This window comes from Taurulus bubalis (genome assembly GCF_910589615.1).
Source record: "Taurulus bubalis genome assembly, chromosome: 14".
Classification (NCBI taxonomy): Eukaryota; Metazoa; Chordata; class Actinopteri; order Perciformes; family Cottidae; genus Taurulus; species Taurulus bubalis.
This window is the reverse complement of record NC_136602.1, coordinates 5,856,001-5,868,258: the sequence shown is the minus strand read 5'-3', so window position 1 is coordinate 5,868,258 and position 12,258 is coordinate 5,856,001. Positions and strand designations below refer to the sequence as shown.

Here is a 12,258-nt window from a genome sequence, read left to right as displayed (position 1 = left end):
AATCAATGTCTCTGCCCACTTTAACACACACACACACACACACACACACACACACACACACACACACACACACACACACACACACACACACAGAGAAAGGAATGTGCATCCTGAACGTCATGTGAGGTGTGTTATTCCTTGTATCATCCTGTGAATGGGTCACTCCCATAAATCACATATCTACAGAAAAAAAATGCATCATGGGAAGTCAAGGTCCTGAGTTCATAGAGCCACACACACACACAGCGGCCTTTAGCTTTAGTTAGAAACAACAATGTAAATCTCCCTAAATGCTGCATCTTTTGCTGGAATTAATATTTTATCGTAAGATGACTACGAAAGTCCGATTATTTTTAAATTTAAAATGTGGATATTTCATCGTACAGCGAGGACATAATGTGTCAGAGCGGATCACAGCACTATAATAACGTCCTCCTACCTCTGCGTCCGAGAGAGGACGCTGCTTAGGGGAAATTAAAACCGGTCACTTTCACGTTAAATCAAACCAACAACGCTGCCGTTTCCCCCCCGGTGAGGACAGAGTCTGAACTCTGCCGGTTTAGAAAGCTTGGCACATTTCTGTCTGCGCTAACTGGGCTCTGACCGTCACCGATCGGCAACATTTATTGTCATTTTGTGTCGAGACTCAGACTGCTGGCTCCACTTAGCCGGCTGCACCTTTTTTTTTAAATCTGACACATTAACATTCCTGCTTTTGAATATATTTATATTTTCCTCGTATTACACTCGCAGCCAGGAAGAGCCTCCTTCTGAATCCTTGTATTGTAGTATTGAGGAACATTTCCGTGATGTCAAACTCCCGACTGTTGCATGTTTAGCGGTTCTGGCTCCGGGCCGCTCGTCGATCGCGGCCGCCGTGACGTCTTCTCCGCATATTTCCAGCAGCTCCAGTTTGATACGAGAAATCCTCCACACTGTTTGTCCTGAGTGATAAAGCTGCTGAATACCAGTGAAACACTAAAGCTATTGTCCTGCGCACACACACTGAATGTTTGTTTGCGTGTCTAAAACAGTCGGGTGGTTCTTATCACTTGTTTGTGTGTGTGAGTCCAGTTTCCTTCCAGAGGTCAAGCGGAGTTCATTCATGTCTCATTTTCAGTTCATGCTGCAGAGAAAATGTCCTCCTCGTGTGTCGAGATGGGCTCATTTGTGTTTGTTTTAATTTGACATTGATAGTTTAAATCCTTTGCTGGAAACACGAGGCTTTGTGAACAAGAAAACACAACGAGAACATGACTCATAACTCGCATGTTCTGAAATCACTCCGTAAGATTCATGCTAACGCTTCATGTCCGTGTCATATGAGAGTCTTGCATACAACTGGGAATCCCAGATTTTTTTGAGAACTTGCATGCATCTGACTCGGGCCTTTTTTAATAATACAGAATATCCAGAAAAGAGAAAACGCAACGATGCCTCACGTGAGCTGTAAGTCATCATCTGGGCAACAGAACTGGGATCAGACATTCCAGCAGATATCTTGTGTCACGGTATCGCAATCATAATCTCCAGGAAAAGTTGGAAACGGCGAGAAATTAGTTCAAAGTCTACGGATTGGAAATTGCGAAGATTTAAATGGGTTTCAGGGCGTGTCATCAGCCTGCGTTGACCTTTGACCTTCACTGCTGCACACTCAATGTTCACGGAGGAGAAACGTGTGTGTGAGACGCCCTCTCCTCCTTGTGCAACTTCCTCACTTGACTTGGTTGTTATGGCAACTTAGCCAGAGTTCAGCCAAGGAAACATTCTGACATACTATACAGACACACACACTTGAGTGTGTGTGTGTGAGCAGTAACACAAGCCATCAGGCCTGTGGGATACAAACTAAGTTTTGTTGCAGACGGCAGGTGTCCGCTGTCAGACTGTCGTTCATCTCTGTGTGTGTGTGTGTGTGTGTGTGTGTGTGTGTGTGTGTGTGTGTGTGGAGGGTGGGGGGGGGTTAAAGTGATTTAGATTTAGTCTGCTTTGTCAGATACAGGAAACCTCTCCCAAGCACACGCACACAATCGCACAAGCTTTCCAAGAACAACGAGCGAATGGGATAACACTCGCAGGAAACACGTCCACATCCAAACACACCTGCAGGACTCAAACCGGCTGCTCTGCAAAATAACTCAACGTCGCCTTACTGCCTTTTCACAAAGCTTTCGTCACCCCCTCACGGTCTTCCTCGGTTGTCGTCACGTTTTCCAACTTCGATTCCTCTTCCGCTGACCCCTGATCTCTCCCTGTGTCTCTCCCAGATGAGCGCGAGGCGGTGCAGAAGAAGACCTTCGTCAAATGGGTGAACTCTCACCTGTCCAGAGTTTCCTGTCGGATCACCGACCTCTACATGGACCTGAGGGACGGACGCATGCTCATCAAACTGCTGGAGGTCCTGTCGGGAGAGAAACTGGTGGGTCTCGCTGCCGTTTGTGCTTTTATTTTGAAAGGAGCGCAGAGGAGGGAGGGCCTCGCACCTGAACTGCAGGTTACAGTTAAAGGAACAGTTCAACATTTTAGGGAATCCTCTTGTTCTACAGATCTCAATGTTAAGTGTGTCCAATGTTGTCTTGATGAGACATTTTAATGCCTCCAAATCAACATTAAAAACTACATCAGCACAATGTTAGAAATGCACAAAGAGAAATTAAATGTGCATCTGCCCAAGAGCGCTGTAATCTATTTAAATATCAAATTAGTTTTATAAACCAGGAAACACCATGACTAAGAACATTTAAGCTACAAGCATTATTTTATATATATTTGTTCAGGGTAAAAGAGGAGCCTAATACCCATCACACAAACTATCTGCCTTTATAGTCTCTCTGAATTTGACTCTCAGGCATTATAGATTAACCAGACAATTTCTACATTCTCTTTATGATGTATTTAATTCTTTAGAGGAATCATTTTGCTCATTAATTAAGGCTTCAAGCGCAGAACACCTTGTTCCAGTATATAATGATGTCCTTCAGCAGTGACCTTCCCTCTGTGGCTGCGCACGACAAGCTGTTGGTCTCCAATCTCCAGCTCGTCTTATCGGGTTGTTTAAATACTGACTTTATGATTCTTAAAATCATTAACCAGGAATCACCTCTCGCTCTGTCTCTCTGTCTCCTATAATATATAAACACACTACTTGGTATTTGTGGTGGATCATAACTTTGTTATAATACATCTTATGGCTCCAGCAAGATAGCTTAAATAGACCTGTGTCTAGCTATATTTCTGTATGCATTAATTAGTTAAGGAGATGCTGAGACTGTATGTGTGTTTTCCATCCACCATGAATTTCGTATGTAGAAAAAAATTTGAAATGCTCGTCTGAGCTGTAAAAGTTAGTATCTGGATTAAAACTGAAACGGACTTAGTGAATCAGTAAGGATGGACATGAAGCAACCAACTGGAGATTATCTCCACCAGTAGTGGACAGACACGAGCGTTCATTCATGTTTTAGTTTGCAGAGTTCCTTGAAATTCGGTTAAAATATGTGCAACATTTGGATGGAACAAGCACTCAACCATGAAGAGTTTTGTAAATAATAAACAACTTCCTGTCGTCTGACGAAGGAAAAATAGTCAAGTGGTGATCATATCTGTGGTCCAAACTGTTTTAAACCAATGAAACGGACTCATAGTGGCGTGTTGGTAGATGTAATCCCTCATGTTTGGATGAACGCCTCTCCGTGCAAAAAGCAAACTCATTTAAAGATTTAGCATCCAGGAATTAGTCACAACCTGAAGTCTGGTCCTTTCTTTCAGACAATATGAAATGGACAGCAGTATGCCATGTTTTCTCTCATAAATATGACTCATGGTCGCGTTTGTCATTAATTAAAGCTCCATTATGTCATTGTTCTTGTTTTGTTAGTGAGGTGGATGATAAACATGTTCAATAACCGTCGTGTTTACTTCCTGCTAGGTGGTTTGAATAATTGGATAAAACATGAGATTGAATTAAAGGTGAGCTGCAGCAGCAACAGAAGCTCAGCAGTTGAATTAATTCAACTTTTCTCTTTGTGGTGTTTTTGTTTTTTGGTTCCATTTTCCAACAGTCCAAAGTGTTTAGCGTTGGCAATATTTAATAAATCAACAAAATCTACAGAAGTCCGTCTATGACCAACAATATGTTTGAGTAGATTCAGATTAATGTTGCTTATTTCTTTACTGTTATTGGAAAGAAGTTTTTTATCACAATTGCGTGTGTGTGTGTGTGTGTGGCTGACAGGCGTTCGTGCAGAGATACAGTTACTGCCAGTCTGCCGTCAGCATGGCAATGGGAATGCATTACAGTTGAACTGGTTGAGCTCTGTCTTCCCACCAGGGTGTCTGCAGCTCTGGAAAAATGTTTAAAAGTAATGGAAGTCATTTAATTTCCTCCAAAAAAAGACATTCAGAAGGTATTCAATGTTACATCTTATCTTTGCTGCTGAAGGCTGTAATGCTAGTGATGAAATGTTCCCGTGTTTCAGGAGACCTCTAAACATAACTAGGAGGATCGTTGTGCCGGTTTTAGTCAAACACACTCACTACTGCAAAAAGAAGCTCAGTCTAGTTTCTACTAGGAACCTTTAACTGGTTGGCTAATGAATCCATCATTTTATGTCACTACGTCATGTTGATAGATTCATTATATTGTAGGAACTAGTGTTGAAAAAAAAAAATGTTGATTCAATAAATAAGTCCAGGTCATGTCGTCCTCACTGGCTTCTATCATCCACCCAGGATCATGACCGCATTAAATTTTATTCTGAAAAAGTATTAAATTTAAACTTGTTGAACTCTGTAGAAACCCTACCCTAATGTATCCTCTCTCACACACACACACACACACACACACACAGCATTTAAACTCGCTCAGACGGTCCTGCGCCTTGTGACTGCCAGCGCTACGAGCCAAACTCCCCTCGTCTTCTTTTTCTTCTTCTTGGCCGTCTCTCTTCTCTCTTCAACTCTTCTCTCTGCTGTCATCCGGCCTTTTCACAAGCTGTCAAACACACACAGAGAGGAAACACAGCTACAGTCAGCCAGGAATGTATACTCCGTTTTCTGATTATTTAACTTTTATGTTATACTTTATTTATTGTGTTATGCAATCTGTGGCATTTTGGTTTCTCGCGGAGGAGGAAGTGAGGGGAGGAAAAGATGCCGAGCTTAGGAAACGAGACGGGAATGTGTGGAATTGAAAAGAGGGGGGGGGGGAAAGGGATATTGAAATAGAATAAACCCGAGAAGCAGAGCGATGGTGAAGAAGTGGTGAGCGGGATGGACGGAGGGAACAACAGTGGGAGACGGTGCGAGTTGTGAAAGGAGTCATTGAGTAACTCTGAGGGTTTACATGGAGCCAAAACGCCTCCAGGAGCTGCAGAAGAATCTGAGAGCGAGCGGCTGCTTCCGCACTGCAGAGGCCGGATTTAAAGGCTCCTTCGTGTTATTCTTTACATCCATACATCATTACAAGAGTGTGACTGTTGCATTAACGTGGAAGCAACAATTTACTGGTGTAATTGGATAGCATCATTTGTTTTGTGTGTTAAATCTCAATTTGTAAAGAAGCAGCCGGTGTTACGGAGTAACAGGCGGCCGTGTTAACTGGCGACTTCCGGCCGAAAGTCGCCAGTTAACACGGCCGCCTGTTAATCCGTAACACCGTCATCCCGACGCAGTTCCTGGAGAAGTAATATTATGAACCCAGACACGACGGCGTTTGATGCTCCGACCTCTTTGGGATTTTCACAACAAGTATAACGCAAAAATAGTAGTTATTTTCATGGTGGAGGCAGGAATGGAAAACTCTTTGCGCGCCGATAAACCACAGAGATAAGCCCCGCCCCCTCTCTGGCGCGTCCAGCTCGAATGACGCGACAATGCAGACTGTAACACAAGCAGTTCAGTTTGTCAGGTGCAACATTTCTGAAAGTGTTGGTCAGATTGTCTGCTTGACGATCACATTTTGCTGCAATAAAAATGATTGAAGTGAGATGAACAGACTGAAAATGGTTTCTTCTTAGATACAATATGTTGACAAAGTTTTCCTTTGGGGACAATTTGCGGTGAAAAAAAGGGAATAAAATCGCAATACTCAATGTATCGCAGAATCGGGACCCAAGTATCGTGATAAAATCGAATCGTGGGACCTCTGGTGATTCCCACCCCTAGTAAATGTGCATACTTACTTTTCCACAACTGTTCATGTAGTTTTTATTGAACAAACGGGAAGAAATAGTGTGTTTCTTTGGGACTATTGTCTCTTAGTTTTTGGACAACAATGGAGCTCTATGGCACAGAGGGAGGAGATATCACGCTTTGATACACTCACAATACTTGTTCGACACGTTGTTGCTTTTTCAAGGGATTTCCAAGAAAGAGGTATAATATAGCCAACCTTTCACTGCCGGAGCAAACCAAAAGGTGTCTCCGATGTCGAAAGACTTTAACCAAAAAGAGAGACTCCCACCTCTGTGCCCGACATGACGCAGCATGACCGCTCAGGCTAAAGACGGCTAAAAGCACCAAACAGCGGATGGAAGTAAAGCGATGTTTGTTTTCTTTCATGGCCCAAAGTGCTGACCCCTGAAGCTCTGTGTGGCTTCATGGATGTGTGACTCCAGCAGACAACAGTCCAAAATATCTCTGGTTTGAGTCCAGATCCTGAATCACAGAGAGACTTTTTAGCCGGCTGGTGTTTGTGTGTCTGTGTGAGGAAAAGCAAAGACAGCAGTGTTGTTGTTGGCCGGCCGCCTGGTCGTAGTTCGGATGGTCAGCGTTGAGCGGAGGACATGTGGACGCTGCTCTGACGGCTCTGACATTTATTTCAATGTGGTTATTTATTATTACTATGTTTTTTGTTTTATTTATATTTCAAACATCACCCTAAACATGTCGGTGTCATCCAAGGGACTCGTCTTCAGCCGCAGACCACCAGCGAGACGCAACGTCATCAGAAACGGAAAGATATAAAAGACAAAAAAAACATTTCTGGCAATTAAAAAGTAAGAAGAATTAGTCTTTATTTCAGGTGAGGGGCCAGAAACTGTCTACTGTGGTCAGAAACATTCATTGTACTTCTATAAAAGATGAATATGGATAACAAATGTATAAAACAAAGGTTTCCTCATGAAGTATACCATGAAACGAGCAGCTTGCTCAGTGACTCTCAGGTGAGGATACGAAGCAGAAACCGAGAGGAAGCAGTTGAAGTTGGTTTGATAATCACCAGCTGGTCACACACCTGTCCCCAGCACAGACTGAGTGACGTTGAAGTTAGTTTAATAAAGTTGGATATTGACCAGATAGACGTGTATATTATTGTTATTAGATCCGCATTAATTGCATCAGCCTCCAGAACTTCCTGTGGCTTTAATCCTCCATGCGTCACTCAGACAGAATACAGAGGCTGCTTAAAAAAACAGATGCGCTTTAAAACAATGTGCTCTCATGAATGATATTGCGGCCTCGTATAATAGCTCAGATATGTCCTCAGGGAAACTCTTCAACAATGGAATAGGATTCAAACGGCATTAATTATTCCACTTCATTTCTGAGGAAATGTTGAACCGCCTGCACTACATTTAATTTTACATAAGTTGTATAAATGATTTACATGCGTCTCTTTTAGAATGTAAGTCTATGGTTAACAAGTAAATCTTTTTTTGGGCTTGGTGTTGTAATTCCACTAAATTGGCCACTAAAGTTTGCCTTTAAAGTCCGGCGCTCTTCCTGCAGGCGTGAGCTACTGTACATGTAGCGGTAACATGACTACAACATTAATGTATTGATGTTATTAATACAGAATTATAATATACAACAGTGATACCAGCCAGGGTCCTTCTGCAGAATGAGTACTTTTCCTACTTTGAAGTACATCTCGCTAATAATACTTAAGTGTTTTTTTTTCTTTTGCTAAAGTTTCATTTTTAATACGCAACTTTTCACATTGCTGCATCAGTACTTTTACTTAAAGGAAGGATCTGAGTTGTTTCTACCTAAAAACCCTTGCGTTTCTCTTCTCTCTCACCTTCAGTTGCGTTCCTGTTGTTGTTTACTGGTTGTTTGTTGTGCATCTGCATTGCCGTCAGACATCTGTCTGATGCACGACTGAAGCTCTGCAGTAAAGTAGGTTATCGCAGTGTGGAATCCCTCCACTGTAGTAATAATAATCATATCTGACTCCTCTTCATTCATCATATTTCATTCAGTCTGCTGGAAAACCTGACACTTCCTGTCACCTGTTCAGCTTTGCTTTTCTATCTCTCCATTTATACCAAAGGTCATTCACTGCCTGTCAATAACTGACGTAAGGTCAGTAAGATGTTGTTTTGCCATGACTGAATCGATGGACTTTCTGAGGGTGTGGAGGTTTATAGATGTGTACAAATGTCTATTTTTAACACGAAGCAAGTCGACTGTTGAGGAAAATATTCTGTTGTTGATTCTATGGATTTAAAACAACATTTCAGCTCTTTGGTTGAGCCAAATGTGGGGAGAGATGCTCTCAGAGCTTGGTGACGATTGCAGGAATATAAATATGTCCAGCATGAATCAGATCCAGAAGACATCAGACACACGTTCAATTCAATCACAATAATATATAGAGTCTATAAACTAAGAAACAATTCATTAAAGTTTATATATCTGATTTTCCGATTTTCACGTCTACAACTACATTTTTGAAATTACTCTTAAAACCTATGTGAATTGTAAATAATTGCAATATGGAGAAAGACAAAAATACTTTTACAGTCACCTTTCTCAATCTTTTGAGACAAAACTTCATTAAAAAACTGAAAATTTATCTCGCATTAAACATTTTTATTATCTGTAAACTGGAATGTTTCAGGGTTCTGTGATGAGATGGTTTTCACAGCTGCACTGGTCCTTACTTACAATTTAACGTCCTGGTTTTCTGGTGGTTTCAGTCGGCAGTAGCATTTGGTTCGTGCCCGTAGTTTTGCTTAACACATTAAGATATTTATGAGCTAAGATAGATATGATATGAGCTAAGATATTTATTGCTTTAAGTATTTACAACTGTTTTACTGTTTAATGGATGTATCTACTGAGATTAAAACAGGATATTATTGTTTTCATCCCAATAATATATAGTAAAAGTTGCTCTATTGTAATAATAAAAAACAAAACACTTAAAGAATGAGAGTCTGCAGCTGTTTTCTTCTTTCGACAGCAGGAAGCAGTCCACGGTTCCTGGTTTTTGAAAGTCGTAAATAAACTGAGATGTGTTTTTTGTTTTGTTTCAGCCCAAACCCACCAAGGGCCGGATGAGGATCCACTGCCTGGAGAACGTGGACAAGGCTCTGCAGTTCCTGAAGGAGCAGAGGGTCCACCTGGAGAACATGGGCTCCCACGACATCGTAGACGGAAACCACCGCCTCACCCTGGGGCTCATCTGGACCATCATCCTGCGCTTCCAGGTAAGAGGCAGCCACGCAAGTTGGCATCTCATGATGAGGTGAATGGGCTCTGTGGCTGCGTGAGTGATGTGGGTCACTTGATCATCACCTTCCATTTTAATAAGGACACAGGCTATGATCTTCTTAGAGTAAATCAGCAACTGGGATATTGTTGCATCCCCAGAAGTAGTGGAACAAACACACTGTCACTGCTCAGATGGGACATAAATGGCAAATGCCAGAGACCTTTTATTCCTATTCATTATTTAGCATTTAAAAAAGTTAAAACTATTGCTATCCTAGTATTCTCCTAATCAAGGGTTTCCTCTTCTATTTTTCGCTTTGCGTTATTGTGCTATTTTGTATTCCTAAAATTACAGTGGGGAAATGTCAATTTCTCTTGGCAGTTAACCTACACCTGTATTTTATAGGCTGCTGCTACTATTTTGGATCCCACTCAATTATACACATATAAAGTGTGGCATTACTTTTAACGTCCAAATGACCGAATGTCACAATATTCTAAAACTGCTGTGATATTTCTCTGCTTATTGTGAAATGGTCACTGTTTCATTTTGCATCCCCAAATAAGTTTAACACGTAAGGTAAAACAAAATTACCACAAGGGGACTATTAACTTTAATAAAGTGTATCTATTAAATTGGCCACACTGTTAAGTTGTTAAGCATGACATAAATCATCATTAAACCATTTTAATTAAAAGATAAACTTCCACGTGTATTTCTCCAGAGATGAAAGCAGAGTCGGGGTAATGTTAAATCCTTTATAATCCTAAAAATGTGACTTCTTTAATCAGTTAATGAAAGATTAAGAGTTGTAAGTGTAAATTACTTACTATTTAACTGTTATTTAGATATTTCAAATGTATTTATTTCCAATGAGAAGACTGTTTAACGGCTCCCTCACTTAATTACATCCCTGAGCTTTTTATTTCGTCTGCTTCAAACCATTGATCTGTGCAAATGACCCCATTTAATGACGAAAATCACACTCGTCATCTGCTGTCTGTCGACGGGGTTGTTGTGTCACTCGGGTGATGATGTCATCCTCAGAGCCAGTGAACAGTTGGGTGAAAAGGATTTAGCTTTTATAAGCCGTGAGGATTAAAAAAACTCTTTTTAGTGGTTTTAAATCCTGCAGTGGGTGAAATGGAGCAGAGTGCAGATTGACTGCAGGGTGTGTGTGTGTGTGTGTGTGTGTGTGTGTGTGTGTGTGTGTTTTTTTTTTTTTTTTGTGTGTGTGCGCATGCGTGTGTCATATATGCCTCGGCGGTGTTGATTTTGCTGATTTGTGGCTCAGATGTGGCTCACGCTGAAACTGATGGATGTCAATCAATGAAGGTGAGGTGTGTGTTTGTATATATTTTGAGAGAGTTTGGAAATTGAAAGTTGTTTTGAGCATTTTAGGATAATTCCTGACTGTGAGGATGATTTTAGAAACTGGGGACATGTTTGGACAGGGAGAACATTTTAAAAAGATGTTATTAAAGTGCAGCCATTTTTCTTTTGGATCAGTTTTGGAAAAGCTTTGACACTTTTGTAAAATATTTATGTAAACCCATAATTAGAAAGTGAGACCGTTTTTGGACAGTGAGGACAGAAAGTGAAGAGCTAAGAGTTGTGTTCAAGGGAATGCATTGTAAATGTCCTCACAAGTATGGAAGTGCAGATGTGTGTGTGCGTTGTGCAGACGGGTAATGCATCATGCCAGTTATGGACCTCAGTCACGACACATGTATGCATGTACAAGTGAAAAGATATTTATTATTTATTTATTTATTTCAAGATGTCTGTTTTATACTGTTGCTCTTAATCTTCTTGCATGGCATGTGTGTAGTTTCTATTTTAAATAAATCCTTTAATGTCAAATCCTTTCTCTCTCACTAAGAGTCCTTTACATCGGTACCTACTCTTTCTCTCACTAAGAGTCCTCTACATCAGTACCTACTCTTTCTCTCACTAAGAGTCCTCTACATCAGTACCTACTCTTTCTCTCACTAAGAGTCCTCTACATCGGTACCTACTCTTTCTCTCACTAAGAGTCTGTTACATCGGTACCTACTCTTTCTTTCACTAGGAGTCCTCTACATTGGTACCTACTCTTTCTCTCACTAAGAGTCTGTTACATCGGTACCTACTCTTTCTCTCACTAAGAGTCCTTTACATCGGTACCTACTCTTTCTCTCACTAAGAGTCCTCTACATCGGTACCTACTCTTTCTCTCACTAAGAGTCCTCTACATTGGTACCTACTCTTTCTCTCACTAAGAGTCCTCTACATCAGTACCTACTCTTTCTCTCACTAAGAGTCCTCTACATCGGTACCTACTCTTTCTCTCACTAAGAGTCCTCTACATCAGTACCTACTCTTTCTCTCACTAGGAGTCCTCTACATTGGTACCTACTCTTTCTCTCACTAGGAGTCCTCTACATTGGTACCTACTCTTTCTCTCACTAAGAGTCTGTTACATCGGTACCTACTCTTTCTCTCACTAAGAGTCTGTTACATCGGTACCTACTCTTTCTCTCACTAAGAGTCCTCTACATCGGTACCTACTCTTTCTCTCACTAAGAGTCCTCTACATTGGTACCTACTCTTTCTCTCACTAAGAGTCCTCTACATCAGTACCTACTCTTTCTCTCACTAAGAGTCCTCTACATTGGTACCTACTCTTTCTCTCACTAAGAGTCCTCTACATCAGTACCTACTCTTTCTCTCACTAAGAGTCCTTTACATCGGTACCTACTCTTTCTCTCACTAAGAGTCCTCTACATCAGTACCTACTCTTTCTCTCACTAAGAGTCCTCTACATTGGTACCTAC

At 41.1% G+C, this 12,258-nt stretch overlaps 1 protein-coding gene across 3 annotated transcripts in view; it reads left to right on the top strand.

Moving 5' to 3' along the window:
• Positions 1-12,258, top strand: part of sptbn1 (spectrin, beta, non-erythrocytic 1) — a gene marked incomplete at both ends in the record, with an annotated part of 66,964 nt that overhangs the window by 20,814 nt on the left and 33,892 nt on the right. For all 3 annotated transcript variants that reach the window (XM_079230107.1, XM_079230106.1, XM_079230105.1), the window contains 2 exons: positions 2,268-2,419; positions 9,264-9,437. In XM_079230107.1, coding sequence (XP_079086233.1) covers positions 2,268-2,419; positions 9,264-9,437 — 326 coding nt within the window. The remainder of the gene's footprint in view (positions 1-2,267; positions 2,420-9,263; positions 9,438-12,258) is intronic.